General features: G+C 50.4%; 1 protein-coding gene across 4 annotated transcripts in view; it reads left to right on the top strand.

Annotated features, from left to right (window-relative positions):
- Positions 1-27,950, top strand: part of Scn4a (sodium voltage-gated channel alpha subunit 4) — a 50,239-nt gene that overhangs the window by 3,900 nt on the left and 18,389 nt on the right. Inside the window, exons 1-14 of one of the 4 annotated variants that reach the window (XM_031352533.1) lie at positions 9,456-9,558; positions 11,700-12,351; positions 12,453-12,571; positions 12,680-12,769; positions 13,052-13,180; positions 13,601-13,692; positions 15,860-16,174; positions 17,500-17,563; positions 17,776-17,917; positions 19,707-19,916; positions 20,815-20,968; positions 22,881-23,119; positions 25,382-25,555; positions 26,497-26,853. In XM_031352533.1, the coding sequence (XP_031208393.1) occupies positions 12,079-12,351; positions 12,453-12,571; positions 12,680-12,769; positions 13,052-13,180; positions 13,601-13,692; positions 15,860-16,174; positions 17,500-17,563; positions 17,776-17,917; positions 19,707-19,916; positions 20,815-20,968; positions 22,881-23,119; positions 25,382-25,555; positions 26,497-26,853 (2,358 nt within the window). In that variant the 5' untranslated portion in view covers positions 9,456-9,558; positions 11,700-12,078. Of the gene's footprint in view, positions 1-9,455; positions 9,559-11,699; positions 12,352-12,452; positions 12,572-12,679; positions 12,770-13,051; positions 13,181-13,600; positions 13,693-15,859; positions 16,175-17,499; positions 17,564-17,775; positions 17,918-19,706; positions 19,917-20,814; positions 20,969-22,880; positions 23,120-25,381; positions 25,556-26,496; positions 26,854-27,950 lie in introns of those variants that run through there. The other 3 variants (XM_031352531.1, XM_031352534.1, XM_031352535.1) reach the window with 3 other exon arrangements.

Here is a 27,950-nt window from a genome sequence, read left to right as displayed (position 1 = left end):
TTTTTATTCATATCTGATCCCCTGGAAGTAAGGGCCTCTCTTACATGGGCTGTGGAGCCCTCCAGCTGGGTTGCTGTGGGAACTTTGAAATAAACAAGGCAGAGGCCATGGAGTCTGCTGTAGTGAGGTTCTCTGTTCCCTCGAGTCTTTGTCGAGGTTGGCAGGTCTCGGTCAGTCCACTTTTGGAAAAGAGGTTCCAAGAGAAGAGGGGAGAAGGCCTTTCCTAATAACAACTTCCCCAAGGGCAGGGGCAGGGGCAGGGGCAGCACAGGTTTCCTGAGACAGGTGGCAGCTGTCAGAGCAGGACACCTGTCGCCTTCCTTGGTCTCAGGTGTTGTAGGATGACTGGTGGCCACAGTCTCTACTCCCGGGGCCTTTGCAAGGAGGCTTATTAGCCTGCCCATGAGATGGGGGCCGATGGAAGAAGGCATAGAGCTAGGTGGGTCTGCGAATTCTCTGAGTTCTAGGAGGACAGAAGGAGCAGGGTGAAGCATATACAGAGAGGCTGAAGGAGAGCAACAGAGGCAGGGAGCTCCTGAAAAGAATGATCCAGAAGGAGGAGCCACAGCAGGGGGACAGCACCTCCCACACAGACATGTTTAGGGCAGGTAAGTGGCTCACACATGACTGTAGTGTGTCTAAAGGAGAGGAGCCAGCACTGTATGCTAGGCACTGTTCCTTAGGGAGATTTAAGTTAACAGAAGGCAGGATCCCCAGGCTGGGATAGAACAAATCTGTTTTCACAACCCTTTGAGCAGCTGGGAAATGAGTCACAGAGTTGACTGTGTGTGTGTGTGTGTGTGTGTGCTGGGAAATGAGTCACAGAGTCGACTCTGTGTGTGTGTGTGTGTGTGTGTGTATGCGTGTGCATGCGCACACATGCGCATGTCAGGAAATGAGTCAGAGTTGAGAGAGAGAATGGATCATACAAATAGGCCATAGTGGAGGTTAGTTATATGATGGCTAATTGGTCCCAGTAAAAATAAACCTCAGTTAGGGAGGGTGGTACAATCCTATAGTGAGTTCAAGTCAGCCCAAGCCACATATAGAAATCCTGACTTCAAACAAACAAGTTTCCAGGAAGATTTCTGCCAGGGCTGACTGGTGTGTTCCCAGTCCTTCAGCCCACAACACAGGGTCCCAAGAAGCAAGCATGGTCCTTCTAGGCCTGACAGGCATCTTCGGCAGCCGTACCTTTCAAGGGGCTTGAAGCAAAGCCTCTAGCCTGCCCTTGAAGCAAAAGCCAGCTCAGTGCAGGGGACCATTTGTGCTGTAGGCCAACCATGCCCAGGCCAGCGCCATAAAGGGCCAGAAGGAGGCCATGTTTGTAGTAGAAGGTACATGGAAGAAAGCTGTGTTCAAATCCTTCCTGGGAATAATAAAGCCACAGTCCGTGAACCAGGGCCTGGTACACAGTGCTGACTTTTCAACAAAGAATCTGGGGGCATGGTGTATGACTCCCTTAGTGCTGTGTACCTGCCTGGGCTCTGTCCCTGCAGCACAGAAAGCAGGCATAGCGCACACCTGCAATCCCAGTCCTTCTGAGGTAGAGGCAGAAGGATCAGAAGCTCAGGGTCGTCCTTGGCTACATAGCAAGTTCAAGGCCAGCCTAGGATACATAAGACCCTGCATCAACAGTAAGGAAAAAGAAAGAGATGGGGGAGGTAAAGCGGTGGAGGGGGAAAGGGGTGGGAGGGGAAGAGGGGGAAAGAAGGGAAGAGAAAGGAAGGAAGGGGATATATATATAGCTTAGATATAGGGGATCAGATATAGCCTAGCATGCATAAAGCTGTGAGTTGAATCCCCAGAGTGCACTGAGCTAGGTATAGTAACACAGTCCTGTAATCCCAGCATTGGAAGGTGGAGGCAGGAGAATCCAAAGTTAAAGGTCATCATTCTTGACTAGATAGGGACTTTTAGCCTATTCTGGATTGTTGAATTATGTGAGACCTGTTATTTTATTTATTTTATTTATTTTTTGGACCATTACTTTGCCCTTTCACATGCTTAGTGAGTCAGATGTACAGGTAAACGCCCCGAGATGTAGGGCAGGAAGGACCCATCCTATTCCATGTTGGAGGACACCTGGAATTCTGCATCTTGAGATAAATATTTTGTTTGTTGGTTTTAAAGGTTGAGGTCTGGGAGGGAAAAATCTTTGCCGGAGCCGTGTTCCCAGGGATACATGAGCCGTGTTCCTAGGGATACGTGAGCCGCGAGGAGTTTGGGAAGGTGCTGTCTAGGGCAAAGGCTGGAGCCCGCCTATTCACAGCTTCTCATTTTGAGCCAACAGGGGGCGCTCAAGGGAGGAACAAAGGCTGTAGCTGAGGTGAGGCTGGGGATGAGGAAGGAGCGTCCAGCAGTCTCTGAGGGTCTTTAGGGTCTGCAGGCTGCAGGACTCACTGTGGAGAAAGAGGCTTTGGATGTGGACAGCCAGCCACCTTGGTACACAGTCAGTGCAAAATTAGTGCGTCCATCACTATCACCTGTGGCCCCTGGTTAGCTGATGACCAATGGCTGAACTGGGAATCTGAAGAAAGAAGGTTTATTCTAAACCTCTGTACCCCTCCATGAGCCTCCTATGTAACACTGTTGGTTTCCTGAATTCTAGGGGCCACTCAATGGCCAGGGGGTTCCACTCTAGACTCCCAGCTCTAAGGCACCCTATGGGGCCCCAGGGGAGCAGAGTTTTCTCTACAGACAGTGTTAGGCTGGGAGGGAAGGACCACCTAGGATGACCTCCTTTGTTCTCTGGCCTGCCAAGGCCGCTCACTCTTCTCCCTCCTCTCCAGGCTGAGCCCTATAAGAACAGTAACACAGCTCCCCGGCTCCCCAGCCCCACCTCAACAGGAAAATTAACTTGTGACTTCCAGCCAGGGGACATGAACATCCATTTTCCCGCTCTTGGAGCTGGGCACAGTGGGAACCCAAGGATTTGGGGAAATGCTCCACCTATTTTGTTGTGTTTGGAGGTGCCCAGAAGGTTTTGTATTGGAGCTTGCACTGTGGGTGGCCCTTAGAGCAGATCTCCACTGGCACATATAAATATAGCTCTCAGTAACTCCTTTTTGTCTGTCTGTCTGTCTGTCTGTCTGTCTGTCTGTCTGTCTGTGCCTTGTTTGTTCTGAGTTACTGGTTACTTCTCTGCCTGTGAAAGGAGCCAATTCAAGGCAGATTAGAATGTTTTACAGGCAGGGTTATTGGGAAGCTGCTGTGGGGAGGTGGGGAGAGTTCACTGGCCTCAAGGAAGGGGATCAGGGAAGTTACCATGAGGAGAGGTGGTGGGGTGGGGAGAAAGAGAGAGAGGACCCATGGGCAGAGAGAAGAGGAGGAGGAGGGAGGAGATGGAGGGAGAGGAGGAGGGGAAGGGGAAGAAGAGAGACACCAAAATGTCTGGATTATATAGGGAAGGGCAGCTCAGCCCTGGGCTGGAAAGTTCAGGGTTGGGGGGCAGGGTATGCCAGGTAGGGACTGAGGGAAGCTGGGAGGACCTGAAGCTTGATATGTCAAATACACACCTCAGTTCCCCACATCCTCCACCTCTGAAACCAAACACTAAGATGAGACTTACTCTGTAGTGGGACTCACTATGTAGCCCAGAGTAGCCTCGAACTCATGGCAATCCTTCAGCCTCAGCCTTCCAATTATTGAGATTACCGACACGAAGGACCATACTCAGGTTGCTTTAGATAATTTTGTTCATTTTATGTTATTTCTCCAGTCCAGGTCTCGTTACGTAGTCCTAGCTGATCTGGAACTTCCTATGTATTACCAGGCTGGCTTTGAACTCACAGAGAACCATTTGCCTCTGCTTCTCAAGTGCTGGGATTGAAGGTGTGTGCTACCACACCTCGCTATTACATGTATCGTTATCATGCATGTGTGATGCGTATAGGTGATGAGCAGTTTTGTGAGAGATAAAGGCTGGGAAGAAGAGCAGTAGCTGGACCCTGAACAAGGACAGCTAGGGAGTGGTGTGCCGTCTTTGTACTTACAGAGGTGTGCTTTAAAGAGGATCGGATGGATGTGCATGCAGGCCATGTTCACCCATGGTCAACCTTCCAACACAGTTTCTTACAGTAGCTTTATATCACAGAGTAGCAGGGGCATAGCTGAGACCACGTGAGAGATTGTAGGCTGCTGTCAGTGAATGAGTTTCTGGATATTTGAAGACAACCCAGCCCAAGAAAAATTGGTTTTCTAAAAAGGAGGGTTCTGGAAGTAAATGAAAGCATCTGGGGTTAGGAGACTATCCTGTGCTTTGTTGGCCTGTCTAGGAACTCAGATATACATTCGTAGTTGATGGACTTGATCTCAGAGGAAATCAACATCCAGCAGAAAGACCGAGGGTGTTCTGGAGTTTAGGAGGGGCTGGGGACCAAGGTCTTTGTAGCCCAGGCATCGACTTATGTTAAACTTGGACCCAGCAGCTTTTCTGTGGTAGTTCTTAGCGTCTTTTGGTCAGTTCTGACTTTGGATGTAGACAACCATGTCACCTGTCAAGAAGGACAGTTTTATTTCATCCTTCCCAATTATTATATTTTGTTTCCTTTTCTTGTCTGGTGTTGAGAAGCAGTGGGAGCCGCCTTTGCTTTGGTCGTAACTTTTGGTAGAGAACCTTACTGGGTCTCATCGTTAAAGTAAATGCCAACTGGAGTAACTGTAGGGCTTTCGAGACAGGGTTTCTCTGTGTAGCCCAGGCTGTCCTGGAACTCACTCTGTAGACCAGGCTGGCCTCAAATTCAGAGATCTGCCTGTCTCTGCCTCCTGAAGGCTGGGATTAAAGGTGTGCGCCACCACCGCCACCAGAAGGTTCTTTATAAATTATCTTCATTAACTTGAGGGAATTCTCTCCTGTCTAATTTACCGTGGTTTTATTATGAATAGGGACTATATTTTTTTCCTTTTGCTTTTAATCTTTGCTTTCCTTTGCTTTTAATCCATTGATTATGATCGTGTGATTTTTTTTCTTCAGTCTATTGATATGAAGTTACATTGTTTAGTTTTTTTGAGCTTGCCTTGCATATTTGAAATAAATCCCATGATGCCGTGGTACATAATCCCTTAACATACTGTTGGATATTAATCAGCTACTATTTTTGTTGAGATGTATAAAGACTGAAAAGAAAAGAGTTGGGGTAATTTACAGGCTGGGGAATTAGACCACAGGCCTTAGAGACATCCAATGGGATGGCAGACTCCATCTGGGATGAATAGACACACCGTGTCCAGGCCAGGGAGAAAAAACCTCTGTGGTCAAACTGTATCTGGAATCTGGTGCTCCAATCTGGCTGCCCCACAGGGAGAGACAATGCTGGGCTGGACCTGCTCCAGGAGGAGCTGCCTCACCCTCAGCGTCCTCACCCTCGGCTCCCTGCCTGAGGACAGCTGGCCTCAGCCCGGCTTACCATTCCTGACCTTTCCTCCCCCCCACCTCCATCCTGGTCGGCTCACCATCTCCAGGCCCCCAGGAAGGCCTGATTTACCCACCACTTCCGCCCAAACTTCCTTTTTGAAGGTGGTTTGCATGAGACTTTGCACTTTCTAAATGGGTTCCAGCCTTGGCTCCTGGGAGATGGCTTTAGCCTTGGCATGGCCTCTCATTTATCACACGCTAAAATTATCTTATTTGCTCCCTATTTACTGCCTGCCTCCTCCCTCTGGAATGCAAGCTCCGTGAGGGCAGGGACTTTACCTCCTCTTTGCTCTGCCCCAGGCCAAGACCAGAGCCTGGCATGGACCACAGACTCAGAAGGTTCGTTGAATGAATGAATGAATGAATGAATGAATGAACTCGTGGGCTGGGAAGTTGTGGTTGCAGAGTCTCAGTTCCCTGTTGAGAACACTGTTCTCTCAGTTCTTTCAAACACCAGTATTCTCATGTGCACTGGCAAGAGGCTGCCCTGAGAACCCTAAACCCTAACCCTCAAATGCCGGTATCTCAGGGGCCAGACTGGGACAGACTTAAGTGGAAGGAGCTGTCATCTTATCTTGCTCACACCTCACTGTACCCCACCTAGTAAGCCTACTACCAGGTGACTTGGTGTCATGGAGTCTTGTTGATGCTTTGTCCCTCTCAGGAACATCCACACACTACGGCTGTCTTTTTGTCCTGTCACCAGTACCACCAAAGACAATGTGACTCTCCCCGCCTCTTCCAGATGCATGGGACGGGCAGACAGTAGGAGCACACTACTGGGCAGTAGTGACTCCATTTGACTCCCCCCCCCCCCCCCCGGGAGAGATTCTCCAAGGCTACCAGATGAAGTCTACTCTCCTCAGGCTTGGCAGCAACCCTAGTCTCCCCTCCCATCCATCTCTCCCCAGCCCATTTCCCTACATGGCTTCTGCAATCCATATGAGTTCCCAGTGTCCTGCCCTTACCCTGGCTGTCCCCTCTCCCTGGGATATCCTTCTCCTCTGGGATATCCTTCTCCATCCATAGGGACCCAGCCGAAAAGGTCCATCTTTCTTCCTCCTACTTGGAAGTAACCTCTCACACCTGAGCTCCCCACCACCATCCACGCCTCTCTTGAAGATGGGCTCTGTATCATCTTGTTGAAGCCGTGCGCGCTCAGGACCACGTTCCCCAGACTGTCAGCTCTCTGCAAGCATCTAACCGGATCGATGGGCTCTATGCATGGCCATCTCAGCTTTTGAGATATGAACAGAACGGATAGAGGGATGGATGGGTAGATGAGTGGATGGACAGACAGACCGATGGATGGATAAATGGATTGGTAGATGGAGCATAGAAAAGTCAATGAGGTCCCTAGAAGGTCTGAATCCAAGACTCACCCTTTAATAAATAATAGATAATTAATTATTAGTATTTTTGTGTTAAGGCAGGGTCTCACTATGTAGCCCTAGCTGGCATGGGACTTTAGACTCTGGTGATCTCAAACTCATAGAGATCTGACTCTCTCACTTCCAAAGTGCTGGATTAAAGGCATGTGCCACCATGCCTGGCAACAGACACTTTCTACATGCCTACCACATGCCCAGTGTTGGGACTAGCCATGGTGACATAGACAGGCACAGTTGCTGCTTGCGTTGGCATTTCCATCTCGTGGAGAATACACTCAAAACAAATGAGGCAAGCATTTACAACTTATGAAAAATGTCAAGGGAAATGCAGGGGTGTGTGGTAAGAAGAAGAGGAAAACTCCTTCAAAATAGAAGACAGAGAGGGAACTACCGTGGGAAAAGAAAGAAGGGCTGTGGGGTTCCAGAGACAGAGGGGAGCTGGGTAAAATCCAAAGGCAGGAACAAGGTCAAGGAAGCAAATGGGACTGGAACAGAGTGTCCAGGGTGACAGCAATAGACAAAAGTGGGGGAAGTAGGCGGGGTCAGCGTCCGGACCTGGGCCGCCACCACCGCAGGCTTGGGTTGTATTCCGAGCACACTGGGGTGTTCTTTGAGAGTTTTAACAGAAACACAAGCCAATTTTTTTTTTCGAGACAGGGTTTCTCTGTGTAGTCCTGGTACTCACTCTGTAGACCAGGCTAGCCTCGAACTCAGAAATCTGCCTGCCTCTGCCTCCCAAGTGCCAACACCGCCTGGCTACAAGCCAACTTTTACTTTGAAGAATCAGTCTTCGCAGGACTGATTCAGAGGGCAAAGATGGTAGCAGGAGACAGGCTACCCCTGGACATGTCTGTGGTGTGGCATGAGAGGCTGGGGAAAGGTGGGTTTCCATGCTTTATGCAAATAAGGATTAATAGGGCTTTGGAGCTAGTGACAGAAAAGGAGAACTCATGAACACATGCTGGTGATTGATCTGAGACACAGGAAGTAGTGGCACTTCCTGGCAGGAGAGTGTTTGGAACCACGGAAAACCACAAAAGCTCTGTTCCAGTTGTTGGCGGGAGGGGAGGGAACTTAGCACCGTGGAGCTTTCCAGAGGCCAGTGTTGAGTTCAAAGGAAAGGTTCGTTTTATTCCTATAGCACTTTCTACCATCCTAGAAATGATGGCACTCCGTGAGGGCAGAGCCCTGCACACCTCGAGAGATCGTGTACAGAAAGGGCCATACCGCAGAAATTGTTAAGGAGAAGCCAGAGAGGAAGACAAACCCAGAGTGTAATCCCATGCAAGCTGAGGGAATAGAAGTTTCCAGAGAGGGGCTGTGGCCTACTGGGCTGACCGCTCCTGAGAGGTCAAGGGAGGAGAGGGGAGGAACGGGTGCCGTGGACTTGGCAGCGGTGCATTGGTGATTCCATAAAAGCAGTTCCGGTTGAGTGGGGGTGATGGCAGCCAGGTTGGAACGGGGTGAGGAGGGAGCAACAGGTAAGGAAGTGGATGGAGACAGCTGGTGCTCAGACTTTCCAAGAAGCTCTTCTGTGAATGGAGAAAGGAAGAGAGGGAGCTGGATGAGGGGAGGTGTGAGATGCGGGCTGATGAGTGACAGCTGTCGTTTGTGTTAATGTTTTCCCATGAGCGGGAGACAGAAAAGAACTGCAGAGAAAGGTCATGGGGAAGCGCAGGGCCTGGGGGGTTGGGTGTACGTGCGAGGACCAGCCTGGGGTGGTGATTACTATTATTGTTGTTGTTGATGGTGGTGGTGGTGGTGGTTGGTTGGTTGGTTGGTTGGTTGGTTTTGTTTTGTTTTTTTTGTTTTTTTGAGATAGGGTTTCTCAGTATAGCCCTGGCTGTCCTGGAACTCACTCTATAGACCAGGCTGGACACAAACTCAGAGATCTGCCTGCCTCTGCTTCCCGGGTGCTGGGATTAGAGGTGTGAGCCATCATGCCTGGAATAGTGGAATAATGTATTATCAATTATTAATATTTATTATTATTATTATTATTATTATTATTATTAGCCGGGAGAGGGAGGAGAAAGAGGAGGCAGAGCAGTGGAGATGACTGTAGACCTGACTCCAGGAAGAAGCGACAGCGCCATCCAAGGGAACGTTAAGGGAATATTTGAAGAAGCACTAGATGGCATGAAGCATTTGTTTTCAAAAGGCCTCATGGGAAACACTGCGAGGATGGGAAGTGGTTTAGTCTCTAAGGAACATGAGGCACAGCCGAGTTCAAGCCTCAGCTCCCACACAAAACCAACAAAACCCCAGACAGACAAAATAGGGTGTGGTAGAATATATGTATAATCCCAGCCCTGAGGAAGGGGAGATCCCCATGAACAACTACCATAGATAATGTGATCATGGAGCTGCAGGTCAAGAATAGATGATGGCGCACACCTTTAGTCCCAGCACGTGGGAGGCAGAGGCAGGCAGATCTCTGAGTTTGAGGCCAGCCTGGTCTACTGAGTGAGTTCCAGGACAGCCAGGGCTACACAGAGAAACCCTGTCTCCAAAAATAAAACAAACAAACAATCAAAGTTACTTTATTTATTTTTATCATATGAGTGTTTTGCCTGCACGTACCTCTGTTTGCCATGTGTGTGCCAGGTCTCTGTGGGGATCAGAAGAGGCCATCAGATCCCCTTGGAAGAGACATTACAGATGGCTGGGAGCCCTGTGTGGGTTGCTGGGAATGCAGATAATGTCTCTTCACACAGCAGAACAACCAAACGTGAAGTGGCTTCAGGATTGGTAAAAGGCTTGGAGGGTTGGGAGGTGATTTTGAGGGGAAATGTGTTGCTATAACTGAGACCAGAAGTGAGCCACTGGGGTGGGTCACAACATTTCCAAGATTTGGGAGCAGGACAGGATGCTCAGGGAGGTCAGCTGAGAAGAAACACTGGGGTTGTCCCTGGGCTCCGGTGAACTCAGGTGAGGCCAGTTTCCTCGAGGGCTGGACTAGACCCAAACGGTGATGTTGGGCTATTGTGGTCCCTCTGGGCTCCAGTGTAGGACAGAGGGCAGCACCAGAATCAGGGTATGGTTGCCAAGATGGCTTCAGGCTGGGCGGGTCCCTCTGAGGTCAGCTGGCAGGCCAGTATTGTCTATATGATGAGATGCGAGCACGTGCCTAGGGTCAGGGTCAGGTACGTGACAGGCTGAGTGTGTCTGTGAGGGGCTGCAGCTCAGACCTGAGTGTGTAGTGAGGGGCTGCAGCTCAGACCCGAGTGTGTGTATGTGCGCGTGCACACCACAACAGGGTCACTGACCAGCTGGAAACCAGCAGAGTCATCCCCCAGAAACATGACTCCCTGGAGCCTGGCAAGAAGCAGCTGGGTAGCCAGCAAGGGGTGTGGCCAGCTCTGCCCAATGGCTCTGGCCCTTCCCTGACATCTGCCCTATCTGTTGACCAAGCCTGAGAAATATGTGCAATAACCAGAGCCTCTGTGCCTGGTCTTCTGGGGAGGGCTGTACTTGATGTCGATCTGAGGTCTGCCAGAATCCCTGTATTATGATGGAGGTTCTAGGATCCATCCATATGTGTACATGCTTTGTCTGTCTCTGTCTCTGTCTCCCCCCCCACCCTCTCTCTCTGTGTGTGTGTGTGTGTGCGCGTGTGTGTGCACATGTGCTTGTAGAGGCCAGAGGAGGCCATTGGCCATTTTGCTTTCTCCCTAACCACCTTATTTCTTTGAGATAGCTCTTCCTTGGAATCTGGAGCTAAGCTAATGGCCAAGGAGACCCTGAAATCATCCTTCTCTGCCCCTGCCCCAGCACTGGGGTTAAAAACTGTGCACGAGGCTACTCCCCATCCCCTTTATTTTTAAACTTGAATTAGAATCCCTACTCAGGTCCTTGTATGTACTTATCCACTGAGCTGTGTGCTTGTAGAGGCCAGAGGAGGTCTCTGAATGTGTTCTTGGTCCCGTATTGGCCTTTCAGTGGCTGCGAGTAACTGGACCAGGGTTCTGCTTGCAGAAGGAATCATTCCTCAACATCTGTTTTCAATAACTAACCCAGCACAGCCCTTCTGTGGGGACAGGAGCCAGGAAAGGTAGAGGAGCTAGCTTAAGGATGGTCTACCTACTGTTTATAAAACCCAAGGCTTCTGCTGAGCCTTCCCCCTCCCTGCCCCACCCCCGTAACCAGTTCATAAGAGACCAGCAACTAGGACTGGCGAGATGGCTGGCGAGATGGCACTGACTGCTCTCCTCAAGGTCCTGAGTTCAAATCCCAGCAACCACATAAAGACTCACAACCATCTGTACAGCTACAGTGTACTCATATACATAAAATAAATAAATAAATCTTAAAAAGAGAGAGAGAGACCAGCAACTACCCAGGGAGCAGGGCTTTAACCCTGCCCTACTGGAATTGTCCATTTCCTTACCCCCATCACCTTTCCTGGTCATCTAAGTTAGCAGTCCCAAGTCTCCTGACTCCTCTGCCTGTACCTTACATCTTCTTCCAGCAACATCTGCCCAGAGGTTTTAGTTGCATGGAACCATGGGAGGAAGCTGCTGAGACCCTGTGCAGGCTCGGGCTCCTTCTATGTTCCCTTCCCCAACCCCTTGCCAAGTACCCTAAAGATCAGAAAAGAAACTCTATGTCCACACACCCGTCTTTTCCCTTTTCTCCAGGCCAAGATGACAAATACAGTCAGGGTCCACATTCTTCTAAGCTTGTCCCCGGTAGACTTTTGCTGACTCTTGCTGAACCCTCTCAGTGGTCTCCACCCACATCTCCTGCTAGCCAATATCAATCAATACACATGACCTCCAAGCTGAAATTCTTTTTCTAGTCGTGTTTTAGAATAATCCTATCAGACCCTCACCCTGTCCGTCTGTCACGTGGACAGCCAGAACAGATTTTCTCTCTGTGTGTCCCTATAGGCTGAAGTCTGAACCCAGGAGACAGTTCTAGATACTGGGGCGTTGGCCCCAAGTTCCTAAGGCTGGAGAAGATCTGGTTCACTTTCTGTTGATCCTGAAGGAGGCACAACCTATTGCTGAGAAGAGAACACCGTGAGGCCTGGGGTGGGGGATGCTCCGTGCCCAGTGTCCTGTGCATCTGCACACTCAGGTCTTGCAGGCACATCTCCTAACTCCAACAAGACCAGGTCACCCACCTCCCTGGCCCAGCCCCTGGGCAGGCAGAGAGTGAAGACCACACAGTGGACCCAGGGCATTGGTGGCCACTCCAAACCCAAGGACTGCAGGCTGCCTGCTCTGTTGCCTACCACCCTCTGGCCCCTGAGCCCAGAATGCAAGGATGGCCAGCTCATCTCTGCCCACCCTGGTCCCCCCGGGTCCCCACTGCCTGCGTCCCTTCACCCCAGAGTCCCTGGCAGCCATAGAGCAGCGGGCAGTGGAGGAGGAGGCCCGGCTGCAGCGGAACAAGCAAATGGAGATTGAGGAGCCTGAGCGGAAGCCACGCAGTGACCTGGAAGCTGGCAAGAACCTCCCACTCATCTATGGGGACCCCCCACCTGAAGTCATTGGCATCCCCCTAGAGGACCTGGACCCTTACTACAGTGACAAGAAGGTCCGGATGTGGGAGGGCTCGCCCTATCTGTGCCGTCTGTCCATCTGTCTGTTTGTCCATCCATCCATCTGCCACGCTCACAGTTTCTCTCCCTGCCTCAGACCTTCATTGTGCTCAACAAAGGAAAGGCCATCTTCCGATTCTCTGCCACCCCTGCCCTCTACATGCTGAGCCCCTTCAGCATCATCCGGCGGGTGGCTATCAAGGTGCTCATCCACGCATATCCTGCCTAAGTGGGAGAGGTGGGGAGGTTACAAGTGGGCAGGAGACCTTCCTATGCCCTCCTCTTCCCAGCCGCTCCCCCTCTTTCCTTGACTCTCCCCCTCACGCTGTTCAGCATGTTTATCATGATCACCATCTTGACCAACTGCGTGTTCATGACCATGAGCAACCCGCCTTCTTGGTCCAAGGACGTGGAGTAAGTGTGTGTCCTCCTCCCCCCACCAAACTCCCTCTCCCAGGTCCTGCACTCTGAGTTTACAAGAGTGACGCTGCTCCTGTCTTTCAGGGGAGACACATTGTCCGTGTGACACAACCCAAGCCAAGGTGGGGTGGGCATGTTCTCACCTTCACTGATGTTCCCAGCGCTGGGTAGCCTTATGCTATCTTGGTACCTCCTCTCCTCTAATGCCCACAGTTGCCAGGTACACACACATACCCAGGCGACATACTCAGCCCTGACCGGCCTTCTTCTCTCCAGGTACACCTTCACAGGGATCTACACCTTTGAGTCCCTCATTAAGATGCTGGCCCGAGGCTTCTGCATTGATGACTTCACATTCCTCCGAGACCCCTGGAACTGGCTGGATTTCAGTGTCATCACTATGGCGTGAGCAGGGCCTGAGGCTGGGGTGGGAGCTGCAAGAGGGCCAAGCACTAAAGCGGCCATTGGCAGGAGGGTAGTGCTTGGGGCCATTGATCACTTGTGCCTACTGAGCCACATGATCTAGGGCATTCCTAGGGCTCTACTCAGAGGCCAGTGTCCCGTCCTCGTGCTAAGGAGGCAGCCTGACTCAGAGCTCCACTGCCAGTGAGTGATCAGGGATGCCCTTGTCTTTCCATTCTCTAGCAGTAAAACCCAGTACTGTTCTTCCCAACTCTTGGGCTAAAACAGGGACTTTGGGGGTTATGTGACCCCACCCTCCTCGCCTTGTGATAGTCCCAGTTGCAAGAAATTCTTTGAGAATCCTCATTCTGGACCCAGAATCTGAACCAGCTCTGACAGGTTCCACCTCAATTTCCCACTCAGATATGTGACAGAGTTTGTGGACTTGGGCAACATCTCAGCCCTGAGGACCTTCCGTGTGCTGCGGGCCCTGAAAACCATCACTGTTATCCCAGGTATTGGGAGGTGTGGGGACCCTCTGCCTGAGGCCGTGGGAAAACACAAACATTTGCATTAAATTCATAACAGTTATGAAGTAGCAACAAAAACAATTTTATGGTTGGGGGTCACCACACATGAAGAACTGTATTAAAGGGTTGCAGCATTAGGAAGGTTGAGAACCACTCACTGATCTGTAAGATGCTTAAAACAGCGTCTTACAGGGCCCATGCATTTACACTGAGGAGAGTAGGAGAACAGACGAGCCCAGAGCTCTACCTGAAAGTGATTCCAAGGAAGACAAGTGCCAGCCATCGATGCTCTCAGAGGAGAACATCACCCTATCCCAGCAGTGATCGAAAGGCAATTCCAAAGAAGTTTATGAAGAAGAACCAGGGGCTAGAGGGATAGCTAAGTGTTCAGACTGACAGAGTTCAGTTTCCAACACACATCAGGCTCACATCTGCCTCCCACTCCAGCTTTGTGGGACCCAACATCCTCTTCTGACCTCCTTGGGTACCAGCACACGCATGTGCATATGTACATGCATATGTGCACACATACACAAAAGTAAACAAAGCAAAACCAGAATGAATCTTTCCTTTTCAATAAAAAGAAGAATGAGGCACACGGCTAATCAGAAAACCCCAGCATGGTGGGTGGGTCCACACCTGCAATCCTAGCACCAGAGAGGCCAAATGATCCCAAGTTTGAGATGGTCCTGTGCTCCATATAGACTCAGCCTCAAACAATATATCCATGCATATATAGGTATATATGCTTGCTTACCTATATATGCAGATGCCAACTGCAGCGAGCAGGAGAAGTAACTCAGTGGTTGATTTATTCTTAGATTGCATGGTGAGGTCCTGGGTCAGTGGTTGATTTCTTCTTAGTTTGCATGGTGAGGTCCTGGGTTTATCCCAGAAAGCGTAGACGGAACCTGTAAACAATGTACTCACGGAGGACAGATAACCACAAAGGAATGGCAAGCAGGCTGTGGAGGAGAGAGGCAGCTCAGTCCTTCTGCTAGGAAGTATGGCAGTTCTCCATCGTCCGGAGCCCTTTTATGCACTGGAGGCCCATGAGACACGCAGCACTGACGGGGTTCACTAAGTGCCTTCCTCTTCAGCATCTTCAGCACTCAGGAGGACTCTCTAAGGGGAATGCTGAGCATTTGGTTTCCATGTCAGGAAAAGAAGGAAGAAATGAATGACTAGGTCCAAGAAGGAAGCTGTGACTTCCTCCAGTGACAGAAATCTGTCCCGTGGAATTCCTTCAGAATTGTGTTTTTTTTTGTTTTGTTTTGTTTTGTTTTGTTTTGTTTTTTTTTAAAGATTTATTTATTATATGTAATACACTGTAGCTGTCTTCAGACACCCCAGAAGAGGGCGTCAGATCTTGTTATGGATGGTTGTGAGCCACCATGTGGTTGCTGGGATTTGAACTCAGGACCTTTGGAAGAGCAGTCAGTGCTCTTAACCACTGAGCCATCTCTCCAGCCCCAGAATTGTGGTTTTTTTTACCTATGCACCCGGTGGAACAAATGTCTATCCAAAGAGACACAGGCTTTTTATTTGTTTGTTTGGTTTGGTTTGGTTTTTGAGACAGGGTTTCTCTGTGTAGCCCTGGCTGTCCTTGAACTTGTTCTGTAGACCAGGCTAGCCTCGAACTCAGAGATCTACCTGCCCCTGCCTCTGCCTCCTGAGTGCTGGGATTAAAGGTGTGCACCACTGCTCTGCATGAAGACACTGGCTTTCAAAACCCATCTAGAGACTCTCAGAGTGAACCCTGCTGGTCCTTGGGAATTAATCAATAATGGACTCTAGGGTACTGCCTTCCCAAACATAGTGGCTTCTCCTTTTCTTTAAGGGCACAGTGAGATGAGGGACAGTCTTGAGAACACACTAGCCTAGTGACATTTATTAACTTTCTCTGTATGCTTTTGTATAGTTCTGAGGTCAGGCAGCAGCCCATTGGATCTTAGAGGCCATTCTTCTGTGGGCAAAGCCGAGCTCCACACAGGGGATGTGCTTAGGAAAGGGTTACTATAGGGAGGTCCCAGGAAAGAAGCTGTGAGGAGTGAGACCAGCCTCAGAGATGGAGCTGACTAAGGCCCAGTGTGGGAGCCCCCTACCATCCCATCCTTATCCCTGCTGATGCCTTCGGCCTCTCTGTGACCAGGGCTGAAGACGATCGTGGGAGCCTTGATCCAGTCTGTGAAAAAACTGTCGGATGTGATGATCCTCACTGTCTTCTGCCTGAGTGTCTTCGCCCTGGTGGGGCTGCAGCTTTTCATGGGAAACCTGCGTCAGAAGTGCGTGCGTTGGCCCCCACCCATGAATGACACCAACATCACGTGGTATGGCAATGATACGTGGTATGGCAACGATACATGGTACAGCAATGACACATGGTATGGCAATGACACTTGGAACAGCCAGGAGAGCTGGGCCAGCAACTCTACCTTTGACTGGGAGGCCTACATCAATGATGAAGGTGAGAAGGGAGGTAGAAGGGCCAGAGGAGACACCTGGCTCCTCAGGAATCCATTGTCTCAGCTGCTTCTCTATCGAAGACTTGGCTTAAGTCCATCCCTAGCCAGTTTGGGTAGTAGCCTCCAACAGGTCTCTCAGTCATGGCCCTTAGAACCATTCCGTATTAAATGGAGTATGACAAAAGCTCCCTCAAAGGGTTAATGTGATGACGACACACTGTTTTAAAATCCTGCATCCGTTGAGGCTAAGAGAGTCCAATCCATAAAGTGCTGGCCCCATGAAGCTGAGGACTCAAGCTCCATCCCCAGAGTCCACCTAAACAACTGGCACAATGCCTCATGTCTATAGTTCCAGCTCTGAGGGAGTGGAAGCAGGCAGGTCCTAGGAGCTCACTGTGCAGCTAGCCAACCCTGCTTCATTGGCAAGCCCCAGATCTTTTGTTTTGTTTTGTTTTGTTTTGTTTTTTGTTTTTCCGAGACAGGGTTTCTCTGTTTAGCCCTGGCTGTCCTGGAACTCACTCTGTAGACCAGGCTGGCCTCGAACTCAGAAATCCACCTGCCTCTGCCTCCCAAGTGCTGGGATTAAAGGTGTGTGCCACCACTGCCCAGCTAAGCCCCAGATCTTAATGAGGGACTCCTGAAAAAAAAAAAGTGTACCATTGATCCTGAGAAACAACACCCAAGGTTGCCCTGGGACACACACACACACACACACACACACACACACACACACACACACACACGCACGCACGCACACGCACACACATGTGTGTGCTAAGGCTCTCACTATACAAAGAGACAGTCCGTCATCCTTCTGTAACGTGAACATCCTCTTCTCCTTCCCCACATTCTGTGTGACTTTCCTGGTGGGGCTGTCTCCAGCCACATCCTGTTTGCATGGTTGTCCTTTACAGGCACACGCAACACACCTCCACATTCTCACGCAGTCACTATTACATAGAGTGTCTGCTCATTGGAACAGTGTCCTGCCTTCACTGTGGTCCCGAGATTCCAACCGCAATCCCTCCGCAGTGCACACACAGAAACATGCCCTTTTGACATTGGGCCTTACTGGGCCCCGGTGAATCCTGACTTCATAACCATAGCAGGTACCAAGCTGATGTGGCTTAGTGCTGAGCCCATGCAATGTATCCAGTGGAGACCCTGGAGTTTGGAACTGTTCATAAATGACAGGAGGGGCCCCAGGGAATGTCTGTGTGGCCTCTTTGGGCATGCAGATCTTTCGATGTGTGTGTGTGATGTGTGCATGTGTTTACTGCACATCTGTGTGGTGACATCTTTTCTTTGTGGCCTCTGACTCCCAAAGGGAACTTCTATTTCTTGGAGGGTTCCAATGATGCCCTGCTCTGTGGGAATAGCAGCGATGCCGGGTGAGTTGTGGGACCACAGTGTACCCTGGTACCCTGGGGGTGGGGTTCATTAGGGACAGGGATCTGGGGTGGAGAGAAGGTGAGGGAACCAATGGTCAAGAATAGAAAGCTTTTCATGCTTGGAGGACATATGAAGACCTGGGGATCCCCATCATCCACCTGTCCTCAGATCTCTTCTCTCTCTAAGACAGTACCCCCCTTTTTACTACCAGGCACTGCCCCGAGGGCTACGAGTGCATAAAGGCTGGGCGGAACCCCAACTATGGCTACACCAGCTACGACACCTTCAGCTGGGCCTTCCTGGCTCTCTTCCGTCTCATGACACAGGACTACTGGGAGAACCTTTTCCAGCTGGTACAGATGCCCCCTCTCTGCCATTTGGCCACACAGATACACCTCCATGCCACTCTCCTCAGAGCTTCACAGAGCCCACCCACGATGGCCAGGCCCCCACTGCACTGTCTCCTCCAGGGGACCCCGTCAGTCCCACTGTGGGCTCTTAGGAATTCTTGGGTAGAGCTTAACCAATCCTTTTCCTTTTCTGTTTTTGCTTTATGAACTGAGGGGCTGGGCCTGCCATAGATTCAGATCCAGGAATCTCCAAGCCTCAGAGAAACTCAGGAAACTGAACCCTGCCCCCACACAATGATAGTTGACCCTCCATATCTGTAGGCTCTGCCTCTGTATTCAACCAAGTATAAATTAAAAATACTTCTTAGAAAATGGAGCAGATAGTGGTGCATGCCTTTAATTCAGCACTTGGGAGGCAGAGGCAGCCCGATCTCTGAGTTTGAAGCCATCCTGGTCTACAGAATGAATTCCAGGACAGCCAAGGCTATACAGAGAAACCCTGTCTTGAAAAATATAAAACAAAACAAATAAAAATAAATAAAACAAGCCGGGCGTGGTGGCATATGCCTTTAATCCCAGCACTTGGGAGGCAGAGGCAGGTGGATTTCTGAGTTTGAGGCCAGCCTGGTCTACAGAGTGAGCTAGCTCCAGGACAGCCAGGGCTATACAGAGAAACCCTGTCTCAAAAAAAAAAAAAACCAAAAAAACAAAAAAAAAAAACTCAATAAAACAAACAAAACAGGCTGGGCATGTATCTCAGTGGTAGAGTACTTACCTAGTACACACAAGGTACTGTGTCCAAGTCCCGGTAATGTGCGAGTGAGAGATAAAGCATTTCAGAAGGAAGAACTGTTCCTCTGGTGGGGACTCCTTTTCACAGAACACACACACAAATATTCTATGGGGAAATATATTTATTCCACAACTTAGAAAGCCCAGCAACTGTATGCATAGCACTTACGTTGTATTAGATACCATGGGTCATCTAGAAAGGATTAGAAGAGGGGGGTTGTGCCTAGGTTGGATGCAAACACTGCATCCCTTCCTAGAGGAGCCATGAACATCTGGAGGTCTCTGTATAGCCATGAGCATCTGCAGGTCTCCGTATAGCCATGGGCATCTGCAGGTCTCCGTATAGCCATGGGCATCTGCAGGTCTCCGTATAGCCATGGGCATCTGCAGGTCTCCGTATAGCCATGGGCATCTGCAGGTCTCCATATAGCCATGGGCATCTGCAGGTCTCCGTATAGCCATGGGCATCTGCAGGTCTCTGTATAGCCATGGGCATCTGCAGGTCTCCGTATAGGCAATTCCCAGAATACCAAGGATGCCTGCCTGTACTTGGTCTTTACTGTTGGTATGGCAGGTGGGTTGAGAATGAATGATTTTGTCTTCTGATCTTTGTCAGTGTTTCTAGGAAGATTAATAAGGACAATAATTAGGTCAACAAATAGGTCTACTATTCGTTGAGCATTTACTAGGCACCAGGCTCTGGGGTAAGGTAAGGCCCTGTTTTCTGTTTGTTTATCCTGGTTTTCTAGCCTCAGGGTGCCTATGTGGACTCCCCACAGCTCTGATCTGGGAGACTGGCATGCCTGGGTTATTCACATGTATTTTGAAGTTCCCCAGAATACGGCTGAGTTGTTGAGGATGGCCACACCTTGTCTCCAAGGCCCCCAAATCCCTGGTTTCTTTGAGGGACTCTCCTCTGCTTCCCTACCTAAGCAACAACCATGCAGAAGAATCCCACAGAGGCCATGAGACTCTTTTCTCCTTCTCTCCGTATCCCCAGACCCTTCGAGCAGCTGGCAAGACCTACATGATCTTCTTCGTGGTCATCATCTTCCTGGGTTCCTTCTACCTCATCAATTTGATCCTGGCGGTGGTGGCCATGGCGTACGCTGAGCAGAATGAGGCTACCCTGGCCGAAGACCAGGAGAAAGAGGAGGAGTTCCAACAGATGCTTGAAAAATTTAAAAAACATCAGGAGGAACTGGAAAAGGTGTGGACTCAGGCAGGGAGATTGGGGTGAGGATCCAAAGATCTCCCTACCTCTGGCCTGGACTTAATGACTGGTTCCTTCCAGGCAGGTTGGGAGGAGGAGGGGCAAGAAGGAAGGACTGTGGGGCAAAAGAAGCAGATAACCCCTGGTTGGGAGCTTTGGTGGAAGGGGTGTCTCGGGAAAGCCATCACACAGAGGAGCTTGGGACAGTGAAGTGTGAACTTCCCTCCACAGTAAAGGTCTTGGGCTTCATGCTTTCTGGGTCCTTGTTGAGGTAGAGGTGGGGCCCCCCATTATACATGGAGCAGCTTCTCTCTTAGGGTTGAGGGTCTTCAGGGTCAAGGGTCCTCAGCCACCTTGTCTTTACCTTGTCACTCAGTTGTCACTAAGGACTGTCGCTTTCCTACATGCACTAGATTTGAAAGAAAAGGACCCAGGGGCTGGGTGGTGGCAGAGCACGCCTTTAATCCCAGCACTTGGGAGGCAGAGGCAGGCAGATTTCTGAGTTCGAGGCCAGCCTGGGCTACAGAGTGAGTTCCAGGACAGCCAGGGTTACACAGAGAAACCCTGTCTCAAAACAAAGCAAAACAAAACAAAAGGCTCAGTGAAGAGTTTCTGAGGGTCGGTATGTTCATACTCTTGGCTCAGAGTGAAATCTCTTTCTTTTCTTTTTCTTTTAAGATTTATTTATTTATTTTATGTCTGTGAGCACACTGTTGCTCTCCTCAGACACACCAGAAGAGGGCGTCGGATCCCATTATAGATGGTTGTGAGCCACCCTGTGGTTGCTGGGAATTGAACTCAGGACCTTGGAAGAGCAGCCAATGTATCTAATCTCTGCTTGATCTTTCCAGCCCCAGAGTGAAATTTCTTATTCATCATCATTGCTGATTTATAGGCCAAGGCTGCCCAGGCTCTGGAAGGTGGAGAGGAGGCAGATGGGGACCCAACCCACAACAAAGACTGCAATGGTAGCCTGGATACATCCGGGGAGAAGGGACCCCCGAGGCCAAGCTGCAGCGCAGACAGTGCCATCTCAGATGCTATGGAGGGTGAGTGCCCTGTGCTCCCTTGCCCCCCTACTCTGCCTGCGCTGTCCACCAGGCCTCTCAACCTCCTGAGCTGTAGGGTGGGGCCTGCTTGGACCCAGTTTCAGGAGGCCAGTAACTTAATATTGACACCAAAGAAATAAGCTGGGTTAAATATAGACCTGTCAACCTGGCCCATTTCTGGCTGCAAGGCCAGGCCATTGCAGGAACTAGGGGCTTCCGGGAGGGCTCTTGGGGCTGCCAAGGCAATAGGGAAGGACAGACTAATAATACTAGCCAGGAAGGCCTGGTGTTCCTGAATCTACTTCACTACTTCCTGGGTATAGGTTAAAGATCAATAGTTAAATCCCCAAGTAGAATCACAGACTTTCCACATGTCCTGTCTCAGCAGGAGAATTAAAAATCCTTAACAAAAGCACAGTAGATGGGCCGGGGGTGGGGTGGGGTGGGGGGGGGGGGGGGGGGTGGGAACTGACTGGAAAGAAAGACAGACGGGGAGTATGACAGGGTAAAGAGAAAGGGGAGAGGGAGGTGAAGAAGAAAGGAGCAATAGAGATATGGAAGAAGGGAGGAAATGAGGAAGAAGGGGGCTAGAAAGAATCTCTGAGACAAAGAACGGACCTAATTGCTCCCCAGGGCTTGCTTTGTGCTAAAAGCAGAGTCTAGGGTTCTTCAGGGCTCCGTAAACCTTTGGAGGGATCCATCTCCCCTGACCTTACACTCCGACTTTCCTACCAGAGGGGGGAAAAATGGTCCAGGGAAAACTTCTTGCTCTGGTCTCTTTCTCAGGCTTCCGATCTCAGACATTGGGCACCCACAGTAGCTCAGGCAGGCAGACAGTCTGACACAGTCTGGGTTCACTCTCCTCACTCCTCGGTGGGATCCCAGCCCCACTCAGGGTCCCTAGGGGCCTGCCACCCATCCTAGTGTCTTTCCTTCACCTGCAAAATAGGTGGAGTCAATACTGTTTACCTCTTAAGTCCCCAGTGGTAAGTACTGGAGAGCTTGCCCAGGGGGAGGCCACTTCCACAGTCCACAGAGGCCACGTGAAGGAACTCTCATAGACCCCCACAGCTCGGGCAGGAATAGGCAGTTTCCAGAAAGTCACTGGAGGGAAAAGTGTGTATGCCCAGGGACAGTCTGGAGTGACCCATGTTACCAGCAGCAGGGAGGAAAGGCCTTCAGGAACTTGGCTGGCAGCACTGGGGACTGTCCCCCTAAAGTTGACTCTCAGTGTTCCCTAGAGACTCTGGAACCCAGACAGAGGCCAGGGTATCTCTCTCCCCTGGTGGAATCCCAGACCTGAGAGGCTTACAGATAGCTCAGCTCCAGCTCACTGAAGGGAGGGCATTGTGGGAACTCAATAAAAGGGTAGTGCTCAAAATAGAGCTCTGGGAAAGGGTATGGGTTAAGGCTTACCAAGGAGGTGTGCTGTGAGGGGCTGAGCTCTTTGAGTATGCAGCTCCTGAGAGCAAAAGTGTTGTGGGGGTGAAGCTAGAGAAGGCCTTGTTGAGAGGGTGGGCAAAAGAGAGCAGAGAAGGGGGCTGGAGAGATGGCTCATTAGTTAAGAGCACTGACTGCTCTTCCAGAGGTCCTGAGTTCAAATCCCAGCAACCACATAGTGTCTCACCATTGTAATGGGATCTGATGCCCTCTTCTGGTGTGTCTGAAGAGAAAGACAGTATATTCACATAAAATAAATAAATACATCTTTAAGAGAGAAAACTGAGTTTATGGGGGCAACGTCCTATGAGGCAGAGTCTATAAGGAAGATGTCAGAGCCGGGTTGTCAGTGGCTGGAGTATTGAGAGGAGTGCCAAAGAGGAACAAAGAGCTAGACAGAGAAAGAGTCAGACCAGGGAGAGACTCTTCATCAGACACCTATTATAATCCGTTGCAATGACCCCACCTCCAGAGCTGGAAGAGGCCCATCAGAAGTGCCCCCCATGGTGGTACAAGTGTGCTCACAAAGTGCTCATCTGGAACTGCTGTGCCCCGTGGGTGAAGTTCAAACATATAATCCACCTGATCGTCATGGACCCCTTTGTGGACCTGGGCATCACCATCTGCATCGTGCTCAACACCCTCTTCATGGCCATGGAGCACTACCCCATGACCGAGCACTTTGACAATGTGCTCTCTGTGGGCAACTTGGTAAGGAGGGGACAGAAGAAAGAGAGGGTTGTGATTATAAAAACGATAAGGAAATATTAAGGTATATTCTATGGGGGTGTGGAGAGGTATGGGGAAGGGGGTGTCTCAGTGGGCCCATGCTGAGGCATCCATCCCTTCCCCCTGAGGGACCAGCCACACGATGGTATAGTATAGAGTTTATTCAGGGCATGGGGAGCGGAGTTAAGAGGGTAGTAGAGGCAGAGAAAGGCAGAGAGATGGAGAGAGTAAAGAAGTAGAGGCCAGCCATGGCCATGTGGAGATGGAGGAGGGCGGAGGGGGGAGGGAATGGGGAGAGAGGGGGGAGAAAAGGAGAGAGAGGCAAGATAGAGGCAAGAGTAAGAGAGAGAGGAGGGGGCAAGCATTCCCTCTTATAGTGGGTCAGGCCTACCTGGCTGTTGCCAGGTAACTGTGGGGGTGGAGTCCAGACACAATACCAACAGAGAGGGCAGTCATCTAGAGAACAGGACAGACGCGTGGGGCTGTCTGGGCTGTGTGGAAATGCAGGGCATGTGGGGACAGCTGGCATGAGTTGTACAGAGGAGGTGCAGGCAGTGGTCTATCGAATACAGTAATTGAGCTTCAAAGCATTTAGGAGCAAGGAGAATGGGGTGAGCTGGGATGGGGATTCCCCGAGGTCTGGGATCCAGGCCACCTCCTGGAATTGGGGTTGAGGGAGTAGGGATGTGGAAATGGGTAGGTAACAAGTTTCTCAACATTTATAGACTGTCATGAACCTAAAAGAGACCAAGGGACCTGGGAGTGGGGGCATGTAGCCAGAGACATCCAAATGGAAAGGGGTCCACCTCCCCCTTCCCCCAGAGGCCTCTCTGCTCTCCAGCCTCACCGGGCTACTCTCTCCCTAGCCCTTTGCTACTCAGCTATTGTTGACATGCTCTGATCCGACTGCTTATCCTTGCCCATTAGGAGCATTAGCACCTCATTGCCAGCCCCAGTGGAGCCTGACAAAGGGAAAAGCCGCTGCCTCCTCCTCCAGCCCCGATCCATTGTGCCCCACTCTTCCCAATCTGCTGTGCAGTCCCACCCCCACCCCCCATGGCAAATGGGCAAGAGGCTCCCCCTGACCTCTAGGGAGAGGCAGACTCACAGTGTAGGATGTGAGGGAGGGTTGGAGCAAGATTGGGTAGGGGACGTGAAACTCTCGAATCATGCCTTCAACGCAGATATGTCTATCTTGTAAAGCAGCCATGGCCAGGCTGGGCAAGGGAGACAAGCCGAGCTCCAGGCATGGCACAGCTGCCAGGGTGTGTATAAACGGGCAGGACCTGTCTGCCTGCCCACCCGCTGCACATTGTACTGCTGTGTAGGCACCTGCTATGGCCAGGGGAAGCTCTTAGGAGGGATCCAGTGTGTGCCTAGGCAGGCTGTGGACCCAGAGCAGCTGATTGATGCCTGGTAGGAGTGGGGTCATGCCCAGTGAAATTTAAGAGCTTGTAAGGCCTTCGGGTACCTGTTCTGGGGCTGAGGAGACAGATATGATCTTCTTACCAATTTTGTCCCTTTTAGTCCCCGCCCAAGACCCCATGCCCATCAAAACTTGCTAAGTGATTGAGATGTGGCTCGGTTGGTAGAGTGGTTCCCTAATGTGCACGCCTCCCTAGGCTCCATTCCCAGCCCTGAATAAAACCGGGCATAATAACATACTTTTGTAATCGTAGCATCTGGAAGGTGGAGGCAGTCAGAAGTTCAAAGTCATCCTTGGCTACCTAGTGAGTTCAAGGCCAGCCCGAGCTACATGATACATGTTTCAAAATCAAAAAGTAAAGTTTGCTAGGTGCCGGAGTTATATTTAGTAGGGAGACTTGGAGCACAGAGGAGAAATCTTGAGCTGAGAACCCGAGAAACTGAGCGTCATAAAGGGAGCTGGGGTGCACGTCACTGAGCCTCAATTGCTTAACTGTGGAAAGAGTGTGATAATCCCTCCAGTTTTGTAGAGAACAGTATGCCAACAAGGGCCGTGTGACTAGCGCTTCATGAATGTTGAACTTGATGATCAGGTCAAAGACACAAGACGTTAGTGACTTGACGGTGGTCACAAGATCATAAATGGATAGGAATGGGTCTATGCTGTACCCACCTGTTCATATGACATAGCCTTTGTACCAGACACTACATGCACACACATGGGCTGTGGGGACCACTCCCTGCCCCCTTCCTGGGTCTTAAGCCCTTGCCCTTCAGTCCGTGAGGCTCTGTGACAGGGATTCCTCGTCCCACCCGCAGGTCTTCACCGGCATCTTCACTGCAGAGATGGTGCTGAAGCTGGTAGCCATGGACCCCTACGAGTATTTCCAACAGGGCTGGAACATCTTCGACAGCTTCATCGTCACCCTCAGCCTGGTGGAGCTGGGCCTGGCCAACGTACAGGGGCTATCAGTGCTCCGTTCTTTCCGTCTGGTACAGACCCACGGGTTGGGGGTGGGGGTGGGAGGAGATTCCCTAAGAGGCTGCCCTGTGCATGCCACTTGGCCCCTTAGAACCTATACTGTAAACTAGGAGAGAGCCCTTCCTTTCTGTTACCCAGGGCTGAGGTCGGGCACCGAAACAATAGCCCTGGGAGCCAACATTAGATGACCTTAGACTTCAGCCCCATGTAGCAGACCTGAAGGAAGACAAATCCTCATAAATCCTCATTGTGAGTTAGTAACAAGCTCGGGGCTTAAGAATTACTTTTTTTTTTCCCTCTACCCCTTAAAGTTCACTCCTATTTTTTAAACGACATCATGAGGATGCAAACAGCAGAGTGTAGTAAAGCGTACAATAGCTCTGTGGTGTCCGACTCCCACCCAACAGCCACCAGCATATTGTAATTTTATCTTTAAAAATACTTTAAATTTTATATGTGTGTGTGTCTCTATGCCACATGTCTGTGCTGTGGGTGCTTGTAGAATCCCCAAGAGGATGTTGGATCCCCTGGAGCTGGAGTTGTAGGTGGTTGTAAACCACTACTTGGTGGGTGCTGGGAACCGAACAGGTCCTCTGGAAGAGCAGTCTATGCTTTTAACTGCAGAACCAACTCTCCAGCCCCACACACTGCAATTCTTGTTTCAATGATGTATTTTTATTGAAGAGAATATGCTAAAGCAAAATCCGGTATATAATCTTGCTTGTAAATACTTCAGACTGTATCTTCAAAGGATAAGAGCATCTCTCTTTTTTAACGTGACTAGCAGGAGGCTTATGGACATAGGCATCCATTAACAGAGAGACAAGCTGTAACTGTTCATGAGGAGGGTGGGGTGTAAGACTGTTGGATATTGCTCTTCCTCCTGGGGCTCCCTGGCGTTGGCTGGTGGTCCTCAAGCTCCATTCATACTTGGATTGTCTCTGCCTGGCAGCTGCGTGTCTTCAAGCTGGCCAAGTCATGGCCAACACTCAACATGCTCATCAAAATCATTGGCAACTCAGTGGGCGCACTGGGCAACCTGACACTGGTGTTGGCCATCATCGTCTTCATCTTCGCTGTGGTGGGCATGCAGCTGTTTGGCAAGAGCTATAAGGAATGTGTGTGCAAGATTGCCTCAGACTGTAGCCTGCCCCGCTGGCACATGCACGATTTCTTCCACTCCTTCCTCATCGTCTTCCGCATCCTCTGTGGGGAATGGATCGAGACCATGTGGGACTGCATGGAGGTGGCTGGCCAAGCCATGTGCCTCACTGTCTTCCTCATGGTCATGGTCATTGGCAACCTGGTGGTAAGTGAAGCTGTCAGGGGAGCTTCCTGACTCTTACGCAGGAAATACATGAAGCATGTCTATCTAGTTCCTCTCTTTCTCATTTGAGGGGCCTATTCGTTATTAGCGTAGCTGTATAAAATTGTTGGTGTTTGGGGGCCTGTGGTGATGGACACCATAATTCCAGCACTCGGGAAGCTGAAATGGAGGATCTCTGAGAGTTCAAATAGAGCCCTGGCTATGGCCCCTATGGCCTGGTCTCTAGAGTAAGGCTGCCTCAAAAACAAACAAACAAATAATAATAACAACAGAAACTAATGGGGGCTGGAAAGATGACGCGGCAGTTAAAAGCGCTTGTTGCTTTTACAGAAGATTGTGTTCAATTCCCAACATTCACATGGTGGCTCCTAATCATCCATAGCTCCAGTTTCAAGAGATCAATGTCCTCTTCTGACCTCCTTGGGCACCAGGCACTCATGTGGCGCATGTAGGCAAAACATACATAAAATAAAATGAAGAAATCTACTTTCTACCTTCCATGCCCTGCCTCCCGAAATGGTAATTTTATATGACTCCACTTGGTGAGCTTCAAAATTGTACGCTAACAATCAGCAGGAGTCTCTCTCTCTCTCTCTCTCTCTCTCTCTCTCTCTCTCTCTCTCTCTCTCTCTCTCTCTCTCTCTCTCAAAAGATTTATTTATGCCAAGCAGTGTCCTCGAACTCAGAAATCCGCCTACTTCTGCCTCCCAAGGGCTAGGATTAAAGGCATGCGCCACCACTGCCTGGCTAGGAGTTTCTTAAAACAGGTTCTTGTCCCCAGCCCTGGAGTATCTGGTTCAGTAAACTCCAGAACATAGGCTCGGAGCACCACACGCTGCCACAGTCAAGGGCTAGGGTGACTAAAAGAGTCAGAAACAGTGTTTGTCTTTGAGACTCACTCTATAATCCAAAACTGGCCTAGAACTTTCAGCAATTCTCCTGCCTCAGTTCCTGAGTGCCATTAGTAAAGCTGTGTACCATATCTGTCTTGTAGGCTATATTTGTGTGTGCATACCCAGGGTTTGATGTGTGGGGCTCCCTCCCTCCATTCCTCCTCTCCCTCTCTCTGTAGTGTGTGT

Source organism: Mastomys coucha, unplaced genomic scaffold, assembly GCF_008632895.1.
Source record: "Mastomys coucha isolate ucsf_1 unplaced genomic scaffold, UCSF_Mcou_1 pScaffold5, whole genome shotgun sequence".
In the NCBI taxonomy this organism is placed as follows: Eukaryota; Metazoa; Chordata; class Mammalia; order Rodentia; family Muridae; genus Mastomys; species Mastomys coucha.
This window is presented reverse-complemented; position numbering and strand designations above follow the sequence as displayed.